At 56.3% G+C, this 24,957-nt stretch overlaps 1 protein-coding gene across 5 annotated transcripts in view; it reads left to right on the top strand.

Annotated features, from left to right (window-relative positions):
* Window positions 1–24,957, top strand: part of CACNA2D2 (calcium voltage-gated channel auxiliary subunit alpha2delta 2) — a 139,141-nt gene that overhangs the window by 48,015 nt on the left and 66,169 nt on the right. For all 5 annotated transcript variants that reach the window (XM_073811149.1, XM_033865030.2, XM_033865032.2 and 2 more), the window contains exon 3: window positions 19,827–19,943. In XM_073811149.1, the coding sequence (XP_073667250.1) occupies window positions 19,827–19,943 (117 nt within the window). The remainder of the gene's footprint in view (window positions 1–19,826; window positions 19,944–24,957) is intronic.

The raw sequence follows: 24,957 nt of genomic DNA, 5'->3' as shown, positions 1-24,957 counted from the left end.
GAATGGAGGTCTCAGCGAGCCCTGTGGAGAGCTCTGGGGCTGGGATGGCTCCTTAGAGCTGTCCTAGGTTGAGGCCAGGGGTCCTGGCTTTTGTACCCTGCACTACCTGGTCACTGGAGCAGGCTGCTCCTGGGGAGGGGGCATAACCATGCATGGGGGTGTCTCCCTTTAGTCAGGGGAGAGTCCCAGATAGGCTCAGCTGTGGGCCATCGGCATCTGGCAATTGGAGAATAAGTACAAATCCTGAAGGGGGACGTTCAGTACCCACAACAGCCCACCTCTTGAGTCACCTGGACCCCGAGCTTCATATAGTAAATTTTGTCCATGTTGGAGCTCACTTGCTCTAGAATTCCAGTTGTTCCCTTTTCCTGGGAAACTTGCAAGAAGAAGAATAGTAGGATGAGCTATGGTCTCCAGCACAGAGGCCACAATTGGTATGCATCCTCTCCTTCCTTTACCACCCATCCTAGATTCCCTTCACCCTGACCCAGGCCCTCATCCCTGCTGGGTCTGAGCCCCTGCCCATCATGCCCTTCTCGGGCCATGGCTTATGCCCTTGTTCATCCTTCATTAAAACTAGACAAGGGAGTACCAAGAGATGCCCCAGTGAGTCACCTGGGTGTCCAACATATTTTTCCCTGTCCCAGCATCTCTTGATAATGAGAATCAATTATTGTTCCATGACTGCTGCTCTCTTGGCCTGAGGAACCTAAAGTGACAGGCCAGTAGCATGTTTTCCTCTCCCATGCTTGTGCCCTTCTCACCAACACAGTCCTTCTCACTTTGGTAAACAGTGTCCTCTGGGCCCTTCCACGGAACATGGTCGTGAGAGGTTTTCTGGCCTTTTGTGGTAGAACTACTCTGGTACGTCCACTTGTCTAAACCTTTGATCCCTTTCTCTACTTTGCTATGGGAGTTCTGGCATTTCAACTTCTCTTAGTGTGGGCCATTGCTTTTTTCAGGTTTCCAGCATCTCTTCGGGTCCTTTCTGGGGTGTTAGATTCTGTATCATGAGAAAGTGCTCTCATACCAATTACCTCTCCCATATCCAACCTTATCTTCTACTGTCCTTGATCCAGCAACCTCAGGATCCAGTCCTGCTGTTGGCTAGATACTACAGTACCTTCAGGACATAGTCCTTTTTTCTTCCTTAGCAGGCCCAGCGCTTCCTGGGGTTGGTGGGTTGGTTATGTTGTGATTTGATCCTAGTTTTTGGTCTGGTGGGTGGGAAGAGGGGAGTGCGTTGTTTTGTAACATGGAGGCCTCTTCATCATCTTTAAGCAAGGGGGGTCTTAGCCTTTAACAAGGAGGAGCAGCCACTTCTGTAGGCTCAGAGAGTTTAAGGCAGGTTTCAAGGTTCTCAAGTGCAGTGACCCTGATGCCCCCACCTGACAACTCAGGGAGGGACCCATTCCTTCCCAATCAGGGTCCTGACCTTGGGTAGCCAACCTGCTGAGATTGAGGCTGTAACTCCCTCTGAATCTTTGCCACTCTTCTAATTAAGTCCTGTGCCTGACCCTCAGCTTTTGCTGCCTCTGGCTGCAAGAGATGAGAGTCTTTTTATATCCTGCCAAGGGGGCTTCTAACTTTCACACTTCACCTTAAATTCATGATTAATCACACTCAGCCTTTCATTGTCTCTTTCCAAAGCACTGATAGCCCTCAGCAACAGCCATCCTCTTCCATAGTCCTTATAATTACACTTCCCTGAAATTCTCAAAACCTGAAATATTGCACCCATCCACAGGTATCCCATTTCAGTTCACGATGTGTGAACGTTTGATCAGTTGTACCTTTATCACACGCCAGGATTGTCAGCACTCCACCGACCACTGTGGTGAGGCCCTCAGCGCCATTAGGACGGCTCCCACTTAAGAATCGGCTTCCTGGGACCACTCCCAGCACCAGCTGTAGCAAGGTCGGGTCCCTGGAATCAGACTCTGAGATGGAGGTTTGTGTGCAGGTGTTGGTTGGTGGAGTACTCTCAGGGACCACACCTGTGAGGGATAGAGCAGGCAGGATTGGGCAGCAGGAGAAGTTTGGCTGTGATAAAGCTGTAACAGAGGCCTCAGCCAATTCCACATTGAGCACTGGAGTGGCCTCACCCCTCAGAATCATCCCTGATTGAGGTGGACCTTTGTACTCCTCCACTTGACCTGTGTGTCAAGCAGAGCGCCATAGCCTGGGCGGGGACTTAGCTGAGAGCCGCCAGCAGGCAGCATCTTGGCTGCTGGGGGAGTGAGGGCCTCGTCCCGATGGGAGGGTCTGGGCGGCACACCACAGCATCCACGTTGTGGTGCCTCACACCTCGGATCCTGGTTCTGGTTGTGCCTCTTACCAGCTGAGACCTTGGGCAAGTCCCAAGAGCTCTCTGAGCCCAGTGCCCCTCCTATAAATGGGGCGTTGCCAGGCCCCCACCTCCTGGGACTTCAGGGATGGGATCTGCGGGTGGCTCAGATCGGTGAGAGCACCAAGACTACACACGTGTGGCAGGGCCAGGGCCAGTCACCATCCAAGTGGGGGCTCAGAGCTCAGGGACCTCCAACCCCTGGAGCCACCAGGCTCCCCGCCTTCTCCCTTGACAAGGAAACCAAGGCCTGGGGCCGCCCAGGTTTGGAGAAATGGGAAACGTGGGCTAAGTCTTCACTGTTGATAAAACCTCATCAAGTTTGACTGGCTCCTGGCAATGAGTGAGATCAACCCGGCACTTGGTCAGGGGCTCAGGGGTGAAAATACTGTTTCCTCTGAAGGGACAAGCAGAGGCTGTCTGCTCAGCCTATTCGGTGAGTCAATAAATTAGTGGCACATGGAGGCAGCCTGGGTTCTGGGGGCTGGACTCCAGGATGACAGGTATTATTTGTTCAACAAAGTGACCAGAGAGTAGGTGCCATTAGGCATCAAACAGAGGGGGATAAAAGCGATGATGGGGACTAGCAGAGGCAGCGTGGCTGTCCATGGCTGGCGGGGGTACTAAGGGCCAGCAGGCGATGGACGAGAAGACCCTGCAGAGGCCATGAGCTGGTCACTTCTATTGAGGCCTCTGTAGGCCAGGTGGCTCTGGGCCCACCAAAAATGACTCCTCACTTGCAGGAGCACCATGCAGGTTGGGAGATGGCTCAGAGGACCTTCCCATGTCCAGGGCTGGCCCAGGGCCAGAGACCCTGGGTCACGTTAGCCAAGAACACCCATGATGTCAGCTGTGTGGCTGGTGTGTTGGGGCCTGAATGTGGGGGCAGGCGCCTTGGAGTTGTGGCTGAGGGCAGGGAGGAGATGGCAAGCAGAGAGGAAGGGAACGTCTGGGATGGGCATGCGCGTGGCGGGCATGCCTTTTAAAACGATCATCAGCCTTAGTGTTCCAACAGCCTCTTTCACTTTGTAAAAGCCTTTTCTTTTGAAAAATAAAAGAAGATTGGAGGCAAGTACAATATTTGGCTGTGGCGGCTGCTAATTTGGCACTGAATGTCACCTCCGCTTTTCTCCTCCCTCATGCCAAGTGCTCCTTCCCTGGCTCTGGGTGGGTGGGCGGGGTGATGGGGGTGCAGGGCGGGCTCCCGGAGCCTCTTAAGATGCGAGATTCATTTCCTTAAACACACATTGTCTCACTCCAATTTCACGTCCGAGCAGTTCTGGCAAGGAATTAGCAGCCCCTGGGAGAAAGCGCGCAGGTTCTATTTACACGGGGGGTGGGGGGGGGGGGCAGGCTGGGGGGATATGGGGTGGCAGTGCAAGCAGGGGGCTTGGGGCCGTTTGAACAGGGAGTCCTCAGAGGACCTGGGTCAGGGCCTGCCTTACCTGGCCAGACAGCTCTCGAAGGGAGCCAGGCCAATCCTCTGTCAGTATGCAGAAATCCTGCCCCATTTGAAATGTCCTGAGTACATGGAGGAGGGGAACTATATAATGATTTGGGGACAAATTGAGTATATCAGGCTTTCAGGTCAGAAAGGACGCTTAAGACCATTTGGTCCAACCCCTCACCAAACAGGACTTTCTGAGACCTGGGGGCCAACTTCTGTTGACCCCCTCTGTGGGGGGGGGGGGGGGCTCACTCACTAACTGGAGGCTGCCCTTTGCTTTGAGTCAGGCTCCTGGACTTCTCCTCGACTTGGCTTCTCACTTGGCCTACGGGTCTCCTCCATGGCCCTTGCGAGCTTAGGCGGCTACAGTCCTGTAGCTGTGTGGGAGAAAGAGCCCCCTCCATGGGTGGCCCCCGAAACCCAGCGTCAGGTCCCTCCCCGTCCTGGTCAGTCCTTAGGGCACAGGCTCCCACGCCACAGGCCTCCCCCGAGCCCGGCCACTTCTTTCTGTAAGGCGTTCAGGCTGTTGTGTGTGTGGTGGTGATGGTCTTAAGGAGGAGTCAGGAGGGCAATGCTTCGACCTCCCTCCTCAGTGGCACCCTTCGGACAGCGTGACAGCAGCCCAGGTGATTAGGGAATTCAGGCTTCCCACCTGGGTTTGTTTGGGGATGTCTTCCAAGGGTGGGGCTGCCCTTTTGTGCCCTTCCTGCCCTCCCCCTGCCCATACCCACAGTCACCCCCAGCCCCCACCCCTGGGGAATCTCGGCACTGGGCTGGGCACCCCATAGGTGCCAAGTCAGAGCTGAGCCTGAGGAGTACTGTGGGGAGGTGGCCCGTGCCCCAGCTCTCCTGGGCAGCTGCTCATTCATCACCTTTTAGAGGGGAGACCTGCTAATTTGTCAGCCCATTAGCTGGGCACAAGTAGCATATGGACCCGGTTCCTGTTGCCCTCCTTCTGCCTGCCTCGGACAACATCATCTGGACTCACTGCACAGCCCAGTTCCGGTTTGTATTGTGGCACGGGTTTGGGGGCACCATTTTGCCCCAAGGCTGAGCCCCTGGGTGAGGCAGCTGAGGGTTTAGTGGCTCTTGGCTTCTCCAACAAATCTACGTTTGGAGTTAGTGACAAAGCCTCTCTAAGCCATGAGCTGAGAAGGGCCCTGCTTTCAGGAAAACTGGGCTTTATTTTTAGTGTTCAGAGAAAGATAATTTTTTCTCACCCACTATCAGTAAGGAGATCAACTGTTTTCGTGGTGCTTCAGCATCCTCTTGTCTGTGGGTGGGGGTGGGCAGGAAGGACCGCCTTGTCTGCTGATTCCATCGTCCCTCCCCACACACACAGAAGGGAATGTGTGCCCTGGAGCTCTCTCTAATGCAGCCTGGCATCGTCGTCAAGAGGGGTCTCTGTGTCTGTGGGGTTAGTGGCTGGCAGGAGGCACCAGCCCAGTATGGCCGGCCTGAGTCTGAATGTGTGACCAGTGCTGGGCTCCAGTCCCTCTGAGACGATGGTAAGATGGGTAGGGGACTGGGTCTGCTCAAGGACATCCCGGGCCTGTCACATGCACATAGATGTTCCTGAGGCCTACTGTGTGCTGCACTTGAGCAGAGGGATGCAGGGGACTCGGGGCTGCACTCAGGGAAGGATGCATCCCACCTCATTCATAGCGAGCTTTCCGCCCACACGCACGTGTGCCTGGACACACACCAGGACACGTGTTTGCGCATGCATTGCACACACACAGCAACACTATCATCCTTCCCATGTGCAGGCTGGTGAACACTTGTGTACACAAACCCCACCGTAAACTACAAGTGATGCCTCCCAACATACACATATGGACACACACTCAGGCACATACACTGGCATCACCTGGATTTATGGCAGGAGATAAATTTGCAGTTTAGCAGCCCTAAACTGCTAGCTCTATAACCTCAAAGAGCCTGATAGCCAGGTCTTCACAGCGTGTTGGCAGCCCAGCAAAGCATGGGACCATATAGGAGGGGGTTCCCAGCCAGTTTTGCAGGCCAGCCCTCCAGGGCAGAGTATACCCAGGCCCAGCTGGCAAAGGGGCCTATGCTGGGAATGCCTGTGCCAGGCAGGGGCCGAGAGGCAGGACACCACGTTGGGGCCTTGGCCTGAGGCATCTCCAGTGCTCCCCAGAGGCCCTAGGATGCAGGGAAGAGACAGCGACTCCAGGCCCTGGGGTCAGGTTGGAGGCTAGATTGTGTATATGGCAGGGGCAGTCCCGTATCCATGAGGAACTGGCTGGTCTGACATCTTAGCCTGGTTCTGGGTCTGAAGGAAGGGCCTTCCTGCATGGACCCCTACGAGGCACCAGAAAGAGCAGAGCTCAGCCATGTTCCAGTGGGGGTGTGGTAGGGCAGGGACCATAGCTGCATTCTAGAGAGGCTCAGAGTTCCCCAGGGCTCCCTGGTGTCTGGGGCAGGGGAGTTCTGGGCAAGCAGGCAGGGAGGCTGCCTACCCTAGTGTACAGGCAAGAAAACCAGAGGGGCTAGGGTACGCTCAGACACCTTCAAGGAACAATGATTGAACAGGGCTGACCCAGGCCTCTTGCCCTGATCCTACCCTGCAGGCCACAGGAAGAGGGCCAACTGGAGTCCGTCCCCAAGATCCTTCCCCAGTACCTCAGATGACCTGGGCTCAGAGATCCTACTTGGGGGGAACCTCTCAGTAGGCCCCCTGTAAGGGATCTCCCAGCAGGTGCAGTGGCATAGGTAGGAGTGGGGTAGGAGGAACATAGTTTTCCAGTTCTCTCCCTGCTAAGGAGGAAGTAGGGCCACCTTACATAATTGGGGCAGTTTGTTCTGCTCTTGTCCTCCTGGCATCGTTGCCCTCACTGCCTTCTTGCTCAGGGAGCCCTCGACAGAGCTGGAAGCTCAGGCATCACTCCCTCCTGCTGGAGGTTGCTGAGCAGAGGACGCGGGAGCCCAGAGCATCTTTGCCGCTAAGACCTGAGGTGCCTAGGCCTGGGGAAAGTGGGGGACAGAGGGGACAAGGTCATTCCATGTGCAGGGACCCAGGCCTTCTGCCCCCAGCCCACCAGATGACTCCATGGGTTCTCAGAGAGTTCACACCAGCAGACCGTCCCCCAAGGCCCTGGTGAGGGGTTGGGGTCGGAGCTGCCTCTGCCCTGCCACTGGACCTCCCCACCCCAGGCAGCTTTCTTCACAGGCCCTTGTGCCTGGAGGATCACCTTTGCTGTTGTTCCCCTGCCAGGTAGGCACTCTCTCGGCCCATCCATTCACAGCCCCCTTCTGGCAAGTCTTCCCTGACCTCCCGAGCACAGAGGAAGGGCCAGTGGCTGAAGCCTGGGACTTCCTGGCCCTGCCCTGCTGCTTACCCCTCCCTCTTGGGCCTCAGTTTACCCATCTGTATCCTGATGGGTACAGGATACCCATCGGCCTGGGCCGATGTCTTTGAGAGATGAGCTGTTCAGGGACATTCAAGGCAGGATGAGGTTTGCAAACACCAGACTCAGCTGACCCCCACTGACTTTCATAGCCCTGGGGGCACGCGGCCCCACAGACATTACTAAGGGGGCAGTCAGAGCCACTTCCCAGAGGAGGGGGCCTGGGGCAGCACTGGGGCTGAGGAAGGTCACAGGATCCCATGGAATGGAGACAAGCTTCTGAGAGGTGGGCACGGAGGTCTGGAACAAGGTCTGTGTTCAAGTATGTGGTTAGTCTGTGTCACCGAATCCCAGCTCCACCAATTACTGTCTGACTCAGTTACCTCGTCTGTGAAATGGGGATGATGACTGGGGACTATAAGGGTTTGATACTGTGTACGTCTAGCACGGAAGCTCACTTGGGCCCCATTGCTGTTGGCAGCTATTCCTGTGGCAGTCATCACCCCATCAAGCAACCCCTAAAGCTGGGCAGTGAGGAGGTGGCCCACCTGGAGTGTGAGCCCAGGCGCAGTGTTTCTGCCTCCCCTGAGCACAGCACGCTGACTTTGAAGTTCATGGCTGTTCAGACCAAGGACCCTCGCGGTGTTCACTGGCGTGGCCAAGCACTGGGTCCTGTTTGCACAGTTCATTTGCATGGCGAACACTGAGCATGGTCACGGTGAAGATAAATGTTGGCTGCTGAGGTTCTTGCATTCATGGAGAGAGAACCTGGAGCTGGGGATGCCAAGGATTGTCACTCTCTCCCCACAGTGAGGTGAGGGGACACTGAGGTGCAGAGAGGGACCAGGGCCTGCCCAGGAGCCCCAGCTGGGAGTGGGTGTGGGGATCACTAGCCTCCCAGCTCTAGGAAACCCTGTGTGGTCACCACCCTGGAGTTTTCCAACTCTCCTATGAGGGCTCAGGAGAGCCTGTGAATGATGGGAGAGAGTGGGTTCCCTCTGGGTGTGTGTCCCCAGCATGTGTGTGTCCTCAGTGCATGCATGTCCCTGACGTGTCCCCAGTGTATCTTCAGCACATGCAGGGCCTCAGTGTCTTCATCCTGTTTGTTTGTTTATTTATGCCTCCAACTTATCCTGCAGAAGATTTAAGGGCACTTAACAAGGTTACACAAAATTCAAGAAAAGCCTATAAACTGGAAGTAGGAGAAACATAAAAGAAAAACTAGCAGAAGGACTAAGATAGACCTGGGAGATGCCGACAGAGGAAGTGAGCAAGATAGCCCAGGTGCGGGTGTGCTCCTTCGTACACTCGCTTGGACGCTCACCACCAGCGAGGTTCTGGTCCCCACTGCCTGTCAGCACCTGACACTTGGGCATTGTGACCAGAGGAGGGAGCCCAGCCCTCCTGGGGATGCTGATCCAGAGGCCACTGTCAGTCAGGCCATACCCTTCCCCCCAGCAAGCCCCTGAGCCCTCATGCTGTTAGGAGCTTCTCCAGTGCAACGTCCAACAGGAAGATTTAGGGCCATGACCTTCAAGTAGCCCCAACCATCTGGGGCCAGAAAAATCTCACTGCTTAAAACATTTCAGATGGCTGCAGACCACCTTCTGAGGTGCAGATGGAAACCCACAGAGACTCACCCAGGCCTGGGGCTGCGGGGCATCCAGTGACAGTGGATAGGGCCGTCTGGGCTGTGGTGCTTTTTCTGGCACCCTAAGTGTGAAGCATGGACAGGATCTGCAGGCGACTTCCTGGGCACTGGGTATGAATGTGGTGAGGTTGATGCGTGAGCTGCTGTGTGAGGTCAGGCACATGTACCCGGAACTATAATGAGCACATGGGTAGCGGGTAGGGCCCTGGGATGACTCTGCCCCCAAAGGGGCCCTTGATACCATGGGAGGCTGCAGCCGCTCCCAGGCTTACCTCCCCATCTCTGCCTTTATCCTGTGTACCTGACATGCCAAGATCCGGTGTTTTCACGAGGGCAGCCAACCCGAGGGCCTCTCGTTGTGATTGGCGCTGTCATTATTTGGCGACATCTTCAGCAGCAAATCTCAGCAGCAAAGGGCAGACTTCCAGCCTATGAGGCCTGGAAAGTCAGGCCCTGCAGGACAGTGTGGGGCAGGGAACGCTCTCAAGGCCTCGGCAGCAGCCCTGGAAGGAGGCCCCATGAGAAGCCAGCAGCACCTTGCATTTGACCTTTCATCTTTGAGGAGCACCCCACAAAGCCTGGCTGAGGCAGCTCAGGGCTGTGCGGGCACTGAGGGTGAAAACTCGGGCCATGCCGCATGGCTGGTAAAGAGCAGGGTGGGGATTCGGACCCACGGCTTTTTAGCCAGTTCTCAGCTGTGAGTGCAGGGGACTCGGGGGTGGGAAGGTCTCCCCTTTGGACAGATTTGGACCTTTGTGGTATTTCAGTTTCCTCATCTGTGAGATAAGAAGGGCGCCCTCCTGGTGCCCTTGTCACAGCTAAGGGAGGGAGATGGATGAAGAAAAATCTGATGAGGAAACCTCCCTGGGGACTCTTGAGGAAAGGTTGGTTTCTGGCCACTGTGGAGTTCCTGAGAGCCCTACCCCAGCCCCTGAAGAGGGTTGCCCACGCTGGGCTATCAGTGCTAGGAGGGGTGGAATGGAGGTGACGCGGGCAGAGGAAGCCGACTTTGTCCTTTGCTCCCTGGCCTTTGGAACAGTGCCTCAGGCGCAGCCTCAAATCCATATCATGAGGGTGTTTATGGGGGTAAATTTCTGCCAGCTCTGGGCTGAAGGACAGTCATCTTAGATGAGATCTTGATAACAGCCGGCTCTGTGAAATGAGTAGGAGCCCTCGTTGGCCCACCGGGGGTCTGCTGGAGCCTCTGTCCGCCCTGGCTCCCAGAGCCCTCACCCCACCCTGCCAGCACTCGCTCCTGAGAGTGGAGAGACCAGGCCTTACAGAGCCGAAGACAGAGCCTCAGAGGTGAAGGGGTTGAAGAGGCCAGATGGCAGGCCAGTGCCCAGGCCCTGGACTCGCTCCTGGAGCTGTCGTGTCAGGGAGTGGGCAGGGTCTGTGTCTAGGACCACGCTGGGCCAGGGCTGCTCAAGGTAGTGACCCAGGTAAAGGGCAGACTGGGCTTGTCTGGGGGGGCGTGAGACTGAGGGACCCTGGAGCCTGGAACTGATGACAGGGGTCTGAGGAGCCCGGTGTCACAGCTCCTCCACTCACTGCCTACAGTCTCCAGCCATTTTCCCCGCCTGCCAGAGCCTTGCTTTCTTCAGCTGTAAAGTGAGGGCAGTGATTGTACCTGCCTTTTAGGATTGTTATGAGGATGACTCAGTGGGTTATGCACTGAGCCCTGTCTGACCACATGGGCCTGGGGGTGCCTGTCATCACCATCCTCGTCCTTCTGCCGTTGAGAGGCTGAGGAGTCCTGAGGGAAGGAAGGCAGGGCCACTGGGTGGGGAGGCAGCAGGAGGGAGCCGAGCCAGGGTGGGCGGTGAGGGGGCCCAGACACAGGCACAAACAATCTGTTTCCCGTAAACATGGGCGCCCACACCAGCCGGCGACACCCAGCGACTTCTGTGAGTTGGGAAAGTGCGGGTATGTTTACTCACACTCCCCCGTGCCAGCTGGCATGCTGGGCACAGCTTCCCTCCCAGCTGCCTCAACAGCCGGCGGCTCCCAGATCAGGGAGGGGGAGCAAGCAGGGGCCCCCGGATCTCGCCTGTAGTTTGATTCACTTTGGGCTCACCCCCTCCCCAATCCTCATGCTATCCTGGAGTAAATCAAGAGGACAGGGGGCCCTGAGAGTCTCCATGGCAGGTCCACCTGGCCGGGCCATGACACAGTTCCCCTGCTGTCCAGGATTACCTGAGTAGACAAAGGCGTGAAGGCCGGGACTGTCCAGGGACCCTGTTGAGTGTAGGCAACAGGTATCCCTCTAGTGGGGTCCAGGCCCCTGTCCCTCCCCAAAATCTGGCTTCCTTCTCAGAAAGTGCTTCCCACTGGGGTGTACACAACACCGGCACCTCAGGACACCCAGGACTGATGGTGTGCACATTGCAGGTGGGAGCTGTTGCAGGGCTCCGAGTGCCCCAGGGGCCCCGGGATGCTGGGGGCTCCACATCTCAGTTTCTCTGCTCTGGGAATGCCTTGTCTGAGCTTGGCAGTGGCAGCTGCAGGAGCTGCATGCACCTTCCCCATGAGGTCAGGGCAGACTTTTGGCTGGGAAGGAGTCTTCGTGGCACTGCACCGCCCCACCACCAGGCCTGGGTCAAGCACCTTGGATTCAAGGAGTGTTGGGAACTTGAAAGAAGGGGCTCAGAGAGGGGGCTTCTTAGGTAGCCACTAAGCAGCCCATGCTTGAGCCTTAACTTCTGACCTTGGAGCTGGGTGGTGGGTGATGGAGACCTGACGGTGAAGCATTCGCTTTTGAAGTACACGAGAGTGTGCCCCGTCCCCAGCTCCCGTGGACTTGGCCATCTGGCATTGTCACCCGTGTGGGAGGGAGACACCCCTGTCAGATTCCTTTCTCCCCTCCCACCTGTCCCCAAATAGTCCCTTGACCACCAAGGGAGCCAGAACCTGGGGAAGATAGAATCACAGACTGCAAGCTTCATGTAGGCACACAGCCATGGGAATGCTGTTATTTAATGATGGCAGCCTGGAGTCCAGCTACTGTGCAGGGTGACCGTGAGTGAATCCCTTCTCAGCATCTCTGACAGGTGGGCTTGCGTATTTCCTGTGATGGGGGGCTCACTATCTATCCAGACTATGCTCTTAAGAGTTTGAGAGCCTCGAGTGTGAGAAAGTTCCTCCAGTTTCCTCTGAGCTGGAATATGCCTCTCTCCCCACAGGCACCATCAGGAACCTCAGAGTACTGCCCTCAGGAACCTTGCCTCTCACTCTCGGAGCTGGGTAGAGGCCAGGACACTCTCACCTAATATATACAAGCCTTAATACTAGAGGCCACGTTCCAATCAGGTCTGGAATAACAGGTGGATAATCAGGATTGCCACGGTTTTAAAGTCAGTTTAGAAATTCACGTCTGTTTCAGAGGAGCAAACTGACCACGCCTAGGAGTGGGCCACGCATCAGCGCTCCCTTGTGGTGGGTCATTACCTTGCCCCAGGGCCAGCGTGGGACAGGGCCTTGCAGAGGTGGGGGGTCTGCATGGGGGCAAGTGCAGAGAGGTTGGCACAGACTGGCCCTAGCTCAACTGGGAGGATTTGGTTTATTGTTTTGTACTGGGTTGTGTGTCTTTTGAAAAACAAGGGATTGAGCCTTTTTATGACATGGATTTTACAGTGTAACGAGGCTGCGTAATTTCCCATTCTCAGCAGCAAGTGCACTTTTTACACTAATTGCATAATTAGACATAATGTACTAATTGCGGTAATGGATGACAGTCAACTAAACTTTAACTTTAAAAACAGGGAGGCGTTGCTGGGGGTGGAGGTGGGGGCTTTGTGCCCCTGTGAGTTTTTCAAAGGGAATCTGCTGGTGAAAACTCCTAGCAGCAGCTTCCTCTTAGGGGCCAAGTGGCCATAGAGCCACCAGGGCCTTCCCACCTTGTGATCTAGGCTACACCCCCTCCGTCCCTGAGGACCACCCCCCACTCAACCCCCAGCCACCTGGGTATCTACCTCCCTTCCTTTCAGAACCTGTCCCCCCAGCTTCCCTTCTGCCCCCCTCAAACCCCTGTGCTCCTGCCACTGGGCAGTCCATTCCCTCCCCCCAGCCCAAGGGCACCTGCCATTACTCCTGCCTAGAGTCCCTTATACCCCAGTCACCCCCATGTCTGGCAAACTCCTGCCCAGCCTTTCAAACTCTGCTTAGATGGCCTCTCCCCTGAAAAGCCATCTCAGTCTTTTCCTTCACACTCCCAGCCCCCGCGCTCCCCAAGCAGGCCAGTCTCACTCCCACATGTCTCCTGTACACCTCTCCCCACTGCCACCCCTCTGCCATTAGCAGTCCAAATAGACATCTGTCCCCTCTGGTGGTGAGTCCCAGGAGGGCAGGGACAAGGTCTGGTCCATCTCTGCTTCCCCAGCCTCAAGAGACCCCAACAAGATCCTGTGGCATGAACATGAGTGCCCCAGTGGGGATGTAAGGACATGGGGTGGGGGTGGGGAGGAGATGGGGCCATTTATGGGCCACCAACCCAGGAGGGCCACATCCTTATCTGCTCCTGAAAGCCAGGCCAACACTGCCTTTGTGTCCTGTGTCACAGCCCATCATGGGCCACATTGTAATGGCCTGGGTAGGCATCTGTGACCCTCTCTAAACAGTGTTCATTCTAGGAAATCCCTATTCAATATGAAGGTTTGTTATTAATAATGTGACAACCAGCATCACAATATACAAACCCTGCTTGTGACGTGACACCACATACAGCTAACTAACTGTGGAGCCAACCTACCACAGGATGGTGGCAGGGTGGCATGGCCACGTGGGACCCTAACGTGGCAGCTGGTGATTGTCAGCAGCTGATGAAGCATGCAGCCGAGTGGCCCATAACCCACTGCCTGTGTGCCAACTGTGTGCTCTGAGGGCTCTGGGGACCCCTTGCCCTTGTCCTACTGTAAGCCCCACACCAGGTGGGCCAGAGAAGGGCCACAGCCCCTGCCCCAGGGAACTCTCTGCCACACACACAGTCCAGGGCCTGGTGTGTCCCTAGAGCAGCGGGGTCAGGGTTTTCGTGCACCTGCTGTGAGCGGCCCCAAAGGAACTGGGCTGTGGGGCTCAAGGTTGGTTGGGTGTGGGGAGCATCCAGGATGTGCAGCCTGTCCTGGATCTGACCTGAGTGCTCTCAGTGGGAGGGTCTGCAGGTACCAGGCTACTCCATCCACCCTATGGTCTTCGAGGGTGATTATTAGCAGCTATGTCAATACCCTTGATTTTACCCACGAAGGCAGGAGACAGGGGCAGCAGCCTGGCGGGAGGGCAGGGGCCAGCATTGCCCTGACTGACTGGGGTCCCTGAGCTTGTCACTACCAGTCCCTCCATCCCTCCACCTCCCTCTTGGCCCAGCTCAGGATCTCTGGGCCACCCTGAGCCCCCTATCCTCCCGCTTAAGGCTCCCCTGATCCCTGGCACAAGTGTACCCCTTTTAGCAGCTGGCCCTTGTCTCCAGATCCTGTGGCCACTCCAGTGCTTGCCCATGCAGGCCGGCCTAGGGAGGCCAGCCCACCATCTCTAGGGACCTGTTGACATGAGGGCTGGGCCGTTAAAACTCCTACCAGCTGCTCCTTTCAATACCAGGGACCAGGCACTGAGACATGGCTAAAGGGGGCTGGAGAAGAGCAAATCCCCCAGGAAAGTCATATCATGGGGTTCAGCTCCCCCCACCCTTCCTGTGCCCTGCTCAGCACCCTGGGCAGGGGAAGGGGGCAGGATGCTGAACACCCAGATGAACCCCCAGCTGAGCTTGGGCCTTTGAGGAGACAGGCGGCAGCAGGGCCCAGCCTGCATCAAATCTTTCTCGTTCCATTTTCTTTCTGATTTAATTTTCCAGAGATTAGGGCCCGTTCACCTTCGCTGCAGAGAGGAGCCTCGCACGTGTGCCTGTTTTTACTCCCAGGGTTGGGTGGTTGGTTAGTTGATCAGGCTGGTTCTGCTGGTCCTCCCCCTCCTCCCCTCCAGAATGGCCCTCCTGCCTTCCACAGGCCTCAGGCTTTCAGCATCACTCTGGGTCCCCCAGGCCCCTTTCAGGCCCCCCAAATTCCCAGCTGATACCCTGTGCCTCACCTTCAAGTTTGGGGACAAATGCAGGGAAGAGAACTGCACAGAGTGTGACCTAAAGCAAACACTTTGGATAAGACAGGCTATTCTTATCTGAGCTCTGCCGTGTAACATATCCTCTCTGGCCCTCAGTGTCCCATCTGCTAAACGGGTGTGATCAGAACGGTCCTTCCTCAGGGGTTGTACATCAGCGAGGTCAAGTTTGTGAAGCACCTGCCCTTGGGTGGCTAGAGCCATCACTTAGCAAACGGCTGTATCTGCAGCCTCCACAGTCCCTCTTCCCTCCTTCCCCCTCCTCTCCCTTGCTATCCTTGCCCTCCTTTTCGTCTCCATTTCTCCCACCTTCCTCCTCTCCCTGGGCAGGTTAGGTGCTGGCTTAGGTCCAGACCCCACTGCTGCCGACCTTCTGGGACTTAGCAAAATGCCTCAACAGTCTGATGGGGGCCTGTCCAGGTCACTGGTTCTGGGGCCTTTTGTCTCCTCTGGTGGCTGTCTCTATGTTCAGGTGCCTCAGACCTTATTCCCCTCCCAGTCAGAACTGTTTAGAGCTGTGAGGATGAGGCTGGCTCCATCTGCCCCTGCAAGCATCAAGCATCCAAGCTTCCTGTCCAAGGTAACTGTTCCTCCAAGTGTCCTCCATGCTCACCTCCCCCTTATGTAGGGACAGCTATGGAAGCAGGAGGCTAGGCAGAGGGCCTGGGGCCCCTGACGAGGCCTTGGCCCCCACAGGCCCTGGAAATTCCGAGGCCAAAAGGCAGGTTGGCCAGACATGCTGCCTAACAAAAGAATTACTAGAGCTGAGAGAGGGTTGGGATTGGGGCCCACACTGCCGGGGGGTGGGGGGGGTGGCGGGGGGCGGGGGGGGCGTTACAGGAAGTGGGTGGGGGGGAGATGAGAGACATGGAAGGACAGGTCTTGATAACTGGTAGGGGGTGCCTTCAAGGGGAGGAGGATGCCCGGGCAAGCACTGGCCATAGGTATATGGTACAGGATGGGGGAGCCAGGAACTCCTGGGAACGAGGAGCTGCAAACGGCCTCCTGAATTATCCCTCGGGGCCTCAGCTGCCGCTGCTCTCCCTGTTCCTCAGCCCCTCTGTCGCTGTGTCTCCTGCCCTACCCCACGTGTCCACCTGGCTCCAGCCAGCCTGTCCCCTAGTCTGCTACCCTGTGCCACTACCATTCCCCATCTGCTCTCTCATGGCTGCCATGGAGCTGTCACAACCTGTAGACCTGCGGGCTCCCGTTTCTCTCCTTGGTCCGGCTGCCTGTGCAGAGCCGGGGGCCACGCAGGCTGCGCTGCTGTGGGGGCCATTGGGTTTTTCCAATTGCCTCTCTGGGCTGAGGACACCAGCGGGCATGCAGTCCTGCTGTGGTTGTTGAGGTCCTGCCCCCGGTGCACCCTGGCCTTCCTGTTGCTTCCAAGCTGACCCCAGGGACCAAGGCTAGAGGCTGGGGTTGAGGAGAACCAGCCCTGGCTATGCCCTGGAGCTGCCCTGGGCTCTCCTGGGCTTCTTCCTGGACCTGCAGGTGGAAAGCACCTCCCCGGACCACATCAGTGGAGAGATGACCTATCCCCCAGGATGGGACCATCTGCTGGGCTGTGTCATTTGGATCTCTGGGACACAGGGTTCAGCTCAGGGCCCCAGCCCAGGGGACAGGGACAACTGGAGCAGGTCGGGGGGAATGTTGAGAGGGCTGAGGCACCTGGCATGGAAGGATCGAGGGCTGTTACATCTCAAGGGCTCATTTGGGGTTGGGGGGCAGGCTTGGCTAGTAGCTCAACCAGCCTCTGCAGTTCTGGAATTCTGCCCTCATCTCACCAGAAGCTTCTTCTAGCCCATTTCCCTACCCTCACTCTAGGGAGGATTTAGATAAGTGGGGAAAGGCGGAGGGGAAGTAGGCACAGCATAAGCAAAGGTGCAGCAGTGGGAATCAGCATGGGCTAGGGACCCAGAGGCCTGCATGCAAGTGCCAGGTCAGTGAGCTGGAGAGGCCTCGAATGCTGGCACCAGGGCCCAGCAGAAGGATGTCATGGTGGGTCTTTGGGTAGACCCAGGAAGAAAGCATGGCAGATGCAGCCCCAGGCTCCAAGGGACAGCACACCTGCAGGCAAAAGTGGTGGAGTCAGACCTAGGTCACACTGGCTCCAGAGCTCTGCTCCTGAACATGGAATTGGGCATATGCGTTGGCTGAGGGTCCACTGCACACAGGCCTGCTGCCTGGGGAGAGATGGAAGGGAGCTGGGGACATACAGTGTGTACATGTACAGCTGTACACATAGCTGTACACTATCCATGGTGTCCCTGTGTCTAGGCTCCCCTGTTATCACCACCAGGGCCGAGGCCAAGGTGCTGGGGACAAAGACAGGATAGCTGATGGAGGGGGTGCTGTCCAAGGAATCCCTGGGTGGGGCTGGAGGGGGACAGACCCAGGGAAGCCAAGGCTGCCTGCCCAGGAATGGGAGCCAATGACTTTGGATCCTAGGTGTGCAGATCTAGCCAGGAGAGAGTGGAGGCAGGGAGGGGACTGTGATTCCTTCTGCAGAATTCTGGTGATCCTAAACAATAGCAGTAGTGACAATAGTATAGGCTCCTCGTGGCATGAATCTTTTGGTCCTTGGTCCGCCGGTGAGGGGAGGACTGCTGTTCTCTCATTTAATAGATCGGACACTGAGGTTCAGAGATGGGGTATTTCTTAGCAGGGTCCCTGCTTCCAAGCCCTTGCATCAACTGTCAGGGTCCTCGGGTGTGACCCTGCCACCTGGAAACCCACTCCCTCTGCAGCCCCTGAGCCCTGGTTCAGTCACCATGCCAGGTTGCAACGGGCATCCTGGACCCAAAGGGGAGGGACCCCCAGGTTCCCTAAGGAGAGTTGTCAGGAGGCTGCATGGTCCAGCTTCCAATACTGGGGCTGCTGTCACTATGGACAGCCCTGATTGGGGCACCTGGGAATGACCTTGACAGGGGAGTCAGTTATGGAAACTTTATCCCCTGCCCTGAGAAGCCAGGTGGCTGCGCCCCCTGCTGACGCCAGTGGGCCGCAGTGTGCTCAGCCGAGGTTTCAGCTGATGTGGCTGAGACGAGGCCTCAACACACCCAGGGGCAATGGTCCAAGATTGGGAAAGGGTGTATTTTTAATGTCTTGAAACCTGGGAAGAAGGTGTCAGGGAGGATGGGTGACTGGTTTTTCCACTCACAGTCGTGTGGCCTTGACCTGTCCTCTCCTATTTCTGAACCTCGGTTTCCCCAACTGTGGGCACCAGGCACCAGGCTCCCTGCATTTCTCAGTGATCCCCAGGGTCTGACCCCTCCTTGGCCTCGGCCTCCATCGCTGTCTTCCATCCGGGGGCCTCTGTCCTGAGGCAGGCCCTGGGGGGCCCAGGGAACAGCCTGGCCTGGTGCCTACTTGGGGCCTCCATCCTCCCTGGCCGTGTAGCCAGGCCTGCGACTCGCCCTGTAATCGCTGCTTCTCTGTGGGAAGGAGCGACTTCACCACAAATTATTTTGTTCCAAGAGAAGGACAAAAAGAAAAGAGATGCCGGAGGGATGGGGGGCGGTGGGAGGAGGAGATTGCCTGAGCCAGCTTTGAGCGGTGCTTTAACCCTTGCACTGCCAGGCGCTGGGTGGGCAGCAGAGCAAGGGCTCTGGAGGCACCTGGTCCCCCACCTCCTCCCTCTGTCAGATGCCAGAGGCCTTTATCTCCCCTCATCTGGCTGTCACTCTACCGACCTTATCTCCCCTGCCTGTCTGTCTCTCATCAGCGGCCTCTCCCACCTCCTTATCTCCTCCTCGTCACCTCCTCTTTGTGTCTCTGCACATCCCTCCACTTCTGCACAGCCTGATGGCAAAGTCTGGTGGCAGCAGCTCAGTTGTGGCGACCAGCCTGTGACCTCTGGTGAAGGAGCCAGCTTGCAGCACAGACTTCCTGGGGTAACCTGGATGGACACATGGACTCATTCAGGCTCAGAGGCACATGCAGGGGTGTGCAATGCGTACACACACATACGCACACACGCATGCACGTGCACACACCCAAGACCCCAGCCATGAACAAAGACGCCCACAGAAACCTGCTTCTACAATTCCCATACGGCCCCCAGGCTTTATCTAGTGGCCCTAACCCCACCCACCCCAATACTCAGGCTCGTGCACACAGATGGATGTGCGTTGAGCCATAACACACACATTCACACATGCAGATGCAGACTGTCAGATTTACACCCCCAAGTGCATGTGTGCACAGGCTGACCCCACCGCCCCCCCAAGGAAGAAGGAGGGGGCAGATTCATTCCCCCCATATGCCTCTTCCTCCCTGGTCCCTGCCCCCATATTCTGTGCCCAGAATGACAGAGGAGCCCCTAGGGGCACCCAGAGCTCCTGCAGTAGTTTCCGCAAATGCCCTGAGGGAGCACCAGCGAAAGGGGGCATGGATTCCTGAGCCTGTGTGGAGAGGTGGCTGTGTGTGTGATGCATGTGTGAGCGTGTGGGTTTATGTACACACGTGGGCGTGAGAGCATCTTCTTGTTGGTATGTGGTGTACAACGTGTGTCTGTTGGCTCCATCTCCCCCGGACACCCTGCCTCCCATCCAGCCCACCCTCCCCACTTTGCTGCTCTTAGCCACCCTGAGCTGGTCAGGGAGGTGCTGCTTATGGCCCCTGGAGGAGGAACCCTGAGTCCCAGAGAAGGTGGCGACAACCTTGTCCCACGAAACACACACAACCAGTGCAAGTTGTGGAGCTCATGGCCTTGCACTTCTTCCAAGTCTATCTGAGCACTGGGCCTAACCCCAGACCTCCCTGTTCTCTCTCAGTGGCCAAAGCCAGGGTTGAGGTGGGGGTGAGGACTTTCTGTGGTGAGCTATGCAGAGAGGGTATACGGGCACCATGACATGGGAATGTGGGACCACCCTGGCCTCACCCCAGGCTTCTGCTTCTTTCCAGATCTACAAAGACAACAGGAATCTGTTTGAGGTGCAGGAGAATGAGCCTCAGAAGTTGGTGGAGAAGGTGGCGGGGGACATTGAGAGCCTGCTGGACAGGAAGGTGCAGGCCCTGAAGGTAGGTGCGGTTGTTTAGGTTGAGAGAAGACCAGGCAGAGTGGCCTGCGCTGTGAGGGCAATGTCCCCACCCACCGTGAACACACAGCCCTCCTGGCCCTCTGAATTCAGGCTGGGCCATCACTGGCAGAATGTGCCACGTGGACTGTGGGCAGCTGCGGCAGGAGCAGGATAGTTTCATCTGGAGTAGGCTGCGTGAGTGGTGACCTGGGGCCTCGGGGGCCCTGTGTGGGTATGATGGCAGGCCCCACCTCTCCCTTCTGTCAGGAAGGTGGGCTGCAGGCTGAGGCGGACGGAGTGTGGAGGGCCCTGAATGCCTTGCAGAGAAGGCTAAGGCCACATGATGCTGGGAGCTGGAGCTCCAATTCTGCCCACGATTTCTCCACCTCCCTCTGGGCCTTAGTCTGCCCATCTATACTGAGTGTGCCTGTGAGCTCCAAGGCACCATGGTCCTGTGAGATTACAGGACCTGCTGGTCCACCCTGACCAGGTCTCTGAAGCCCACAGACCCCGGTACTCAACCCACCCCAGGGAGAGCAGGTGGGAAAGGGCTTCTGGAGATGTAAGGTGCCCTGGGCAAGTTGTGCAGTAAGGAAAGGAGGGGGGTTCAAGCTTCCCTCAGATCAGAGGCATAACCGCTGTTGCCCAAGCCTGTGTCAGAGAGATGAGTCCATTTAAAAGGAATGAAGTACTGATACACATGACAACATGGATGAACGTGAAAACATTACACTAAGGGAAAGAAGCTCGTCACAAAAGACCACCCATTGTGTGATCCCATTTCTGTGAAATGTCCACAATAGGCAAATCCATAGAAACGGAAAGTACATTAGTAGTTGCCCAGGGCTGGAAGGGAGGGGATAGGGAGTGTCTGCGAACGGGTACAGGATTTCTTTTGGGGGTGATGAAGATATTCTAAAATTAGATTGTGGTGATGGCTGCACAACTCTGAATACACTAAAAAAAAACACTGAATTGTATACTTTATGTGGGTGACTATTACGGTATCTCAGTAAAGCTTTTTTTTTTTTAAATGAGCAGGGCCTCACATGCCATGCCCAGGCTTCGGCCAGAGGCCTGGCAGGGTCAAGTCAGAGCAGCCAAACCCCCACCACATCCAGGCCCAGGGAGGGAACTGTGACCCCCTTCTCTAGGAACTGGGCCCTACTGTCCCCCTGAGATCCCCTGCCTGCCCCGTGTGACCTGGGATCATGGACTAGGGAAAGGCTGGCCTCCTGGGACCAGAGGAGGTGGGCCCTGAGGGCCTCCCACCCAGTGTGGAGCCGAAGGACCCAGAGCTGGGCCCAACCTGACCTTGGGGATCTCCTAGTCACAGGTGGGGACAGTTGGGGGAGTGAACTGTCATGGGGAGGAGGCAAGGCCAAGCCTTCAGCTGGGCCGGCCGTCCCTGTGGGGGTCCAACAATGTACCCCTGGTTGTAGGAACCATCTGCTTGCCTCACGTAGCCAGCACGCCATGTCCCACCTTCTTGCCTTTCCTAGAACTGGGCACCACCTGGACACTCTCCCCTCCTTTCTCTTGTTCTCTGTCTCTTAGTCTCTCTCTCCCTGCTTCATTCCAGACCCCCTATTTGCCCACTACTTCCTTGCTTTGCTGCGCTCCCCAGCCCAGGGCACAAAGTACAGGCCACCAGCCCTGAACTTGTGTTGAAACCATCTGATAGATTTGGGAAGGGGCACCCTTCATGCCTTTAGGCCTGCCTCCCACCCCAGCTTCAGGACGAGTTGCCTTGCCAGGGGGTGCTGAGTGGTGGCAGTGACAGATGCCCGACCTGCCCTCTCCACATGGAGCCCAGGGCCCAGCCCCTGCCCATCCCCTCTGAGCATCACAGGGCTGGAGTCGTTCCCCAAGCTTCTTTCCCCACTCCTCGAGGAACAGGCAACCCTGACAGCTTGAGGGTGGGAGAACCCAAAGCCCGGGGTCCCGACCTGAACTCTCTCCCTATATACCACATGGCAGACTCTGCCCGGTGAGGCAGTGCAGATGTCTGCCTCCTTCCCACTGAGTCTGCAGCCCAGGCACCCGTGGCCTGGTACACAGTTGGTTCTCAAGGGAGGAATGATAGGAAAAGGCACTCACTGATTAGGTACTCAGCGTGTGCTGAGTCTGTCACACGTCATTCTCACAGCAGCCCCCTGAGAGAGACACTGAGACTCGGACCTGCCATGCATTAGGCCAGGATATGGCAGAGCCAGGATTTTAACCCAGGTCACTCTGACCCTGAGCCAGGCCCTTGACTGCCCACATTAGTCCGGAGGTGTGCATGGAGCCCAGCACTCTCCTGGCCAGTGAGCTTTCCCTACTGCAGTGCCCCCAGCTCCGGGCCCAAAAGATGCTCCTGTCCATATCCCTAGGCGAAGGAGAGGACTGTCCTTTTCCTGCCTTGGTCCTAATTGTTCAAGATGAGCTTTGGTCTTAATTATGTTTTAAATTTGCTTTTAATCAAGTTCTGGCTCTTTTCTCCTTTCCCATATTTGTTTGCAGCCTGAGTACATATGGAGGGAGGAATGTTGGGGGTCTGGACCCCTCCACACTCCAGTGTCCCTCTCTCCCTAGACCCCATCCAGTAATCCAACTTAAATCCCCTTGCTCTGGTCTGGAATTTTAATGTGGGGCTTGCAAGGAGGGAACTGAGCAGCGCAGGACGGAAGTTCATTGTCTCATCTTATCGGGGATAATCAGATGTTTGTAACAAGTTTCTCCAAGCTACACAGAGTGTTTTTCCAGGCCAAGAATCAGGCAGAGCAGGCCAGGTCAGGGACTTTGCAACACAGGCAACCATCATCCCCAAGTCCAGGAAACCTGCTGGGGTCTCAGCTTAGGAGATATGGAGGGAACCTGCTAGGAACTTCTGCTATCCAGGCAGATGGGTCCTCTGAGCCAGGCCTGCTCTGTTAGGGTCTTGAGTCCCAGGAGGAGTAGGAAGGTGCCTAAGTTCTTTTTTTTAAATTAATTAATTATTTATTTATTTATGGCTGCATTGGGTCTTTGTTGCTGCGCGCGGGCTTTCTCTAGTTGCGGTGAGCAGGAGCTACTCTTGTTTGTGGTGCGTGGGCTTCTCGTTGCAGTGGCTTCTCTTGTTGCAGAGCATGGGCTCTAGGCACGTGGGCTTCAGTAGTTGTGGCATGTGGGTTCAGTAGTTGTGGCTCACGGGCTCTAGAGCTCAGGCTCAGTAGTTGTGGCTCATGGGCTTAGTTGCTCCGCGGCACATGGGATCTTCCCAGACGAGGGCTCGAACCCATGTGCCCTGCATAGGCAGGCGGATTCTTAACCACTGCGCCCAGGGACGTCCCAGGAGGTGCCTAAGTTCTTATAGCACATTGGAGGCAGAGCTGGGCCCAAATCAGGACTCTCCTGTCCTCCTAGCTGGGGCCTCTCTCAGAGCCACTTTCTCAGAAAAGTCATCTCTTGGTTGTATTCCTTCCTCCATCCATTCTTCAACATTCACTAAAGGCCTACTGTGTGCCAGGCTGGTGCTGGGGATGCAGTGGGAAAGGACAGGCCTTCTTCTATCTTCATGGAGCTCTCAGTCGCATCCCATCCCAGGCCTTAGTTTCTCCCTCTGTAAAATGGGGACAGGAGACTGTCCCTGCCCAGTACTTCTGGTTTCACAGCTCCAGGAGTCATCATTTATAAAGGCCACAGTGAAAACAGTGTCTCTGAAGGTTGTGCCACCTTCAGCACCATTCCTGGCACCCCTGCTGTGTGGCTCGGGGGAGAGGCCATAGGAGGAGGAGGTGAGGAGTGACCCCAGTGTGGGGCATTCCAGCCTGCTCTCAGAGGACAAGGCCAAGGGCAGTGTGGCTCAGTGGGCTTGGTTCCTGGAGAATGGGAAGCCCAGGGCCAGAGCAGCCAGGCCAGAGCAGGTTCTTAAGGGACATCAGTGTGGCAGCTAGAAGCCTGAACTCAGGGACACCCTTTCACCTCCAACCTCAAATAAGCCAGAGGCAGTGAAGAGTCCTGGCTGAGATCCAGGACCCAGAGACCTTGGCCCCTGAGCTCTGCCCTCCCCACCATGCCCTTGTTTCTCATGCTCCACCTCAGCTACTTCTCACTGTCCCAGGGGCCAAGACCCTTCCAGATGCCATGCCTTTGCACCTTTGCCTTCATGCAGTGTTTTTGTTTTGTTTTTTATATATCTTTATTGGAGTATAATTGCTTTACAGTGTTGTGAATCAGCTATATGTATACATATATCCCCATATCCCCTCCCTCTTGAGCCTCACCCCTCTAGGTTGTCGCAAAGCATTGCGCTCATCTCCCTGTGCTATGCAGCAGCTTCCTGCTAGCCGTCCATTTTACATTTGGTAGTGTATATATGTCAATGCTACTCTCTCACTTCGTCCCAGCTTCCCCTTTCCCCCACTGTGTCCTCAAGTCTGTTCTCTATGTCCATGCAGTGTTTTTAACCCTGTTGGCACATTGGAGTCGCCTGCAGGGCTTTTAAATCGTGATGCCCAGGCCCCACCCCAGACCAAGTATAGCAGATTCTGTAGGGGTGGGGCTGGGCTTCAATATTTTTCAGTGCTCCGCAGATGATTCAGTGTAGATTCAGAGCTCAGGACATTTCCCCTAAAATGGCAGAAATAATTCCTTCCCACGATTACTGGCCTCTTTCTGAGTGCCTACCAAGTGTGCAGCCTAAATGAGCCAGAACACTTCAGAACTCTGCAAATCCTCCCTACAACACAACTCTCATCCCCATTTTATATTTGAGGAAACAGCCCCAGCAAGGTTACACCACTGGCCCCAGGTCTCACAGCAAAACCAGACTACAGATCCAGGCACTTGGGCTCCAAACCCCAGCTACTGCCCCTCGACACTGCCCTCCTCCGTGCTACCGCTAGTGGCCACATGGCACTTGCTATCCACAGGGGGACAGGGCCAAAGGAAGAGAAGATGGGTCCCCTCTGGCAGGGGCTTGCTCTGGGATGACCTAGTGACCTTGAGCAAGTCCTTTTACCCCTGCAGCATCTTCCTTGGGCAGTGGAGAC

Source organism: Tursiops truncatus, chromosome 10 (genome assembly GCF_011762595.2).
Source record: "Tursiops truncatus isolate mTurTru1 chromosome 10, mTurTru1.mat.Y, whole genome shotgun sequence".
Classification (NCBI taxonomy): Eukaryota; Metazoa; Chordata; class Mammalia; order Artiodactyla; family Delphinidae; genus Tursiops; species Tursiops truncatus.
This window is presented reverse-complemented; position numbering and strand designations above follow the sequence as displayed.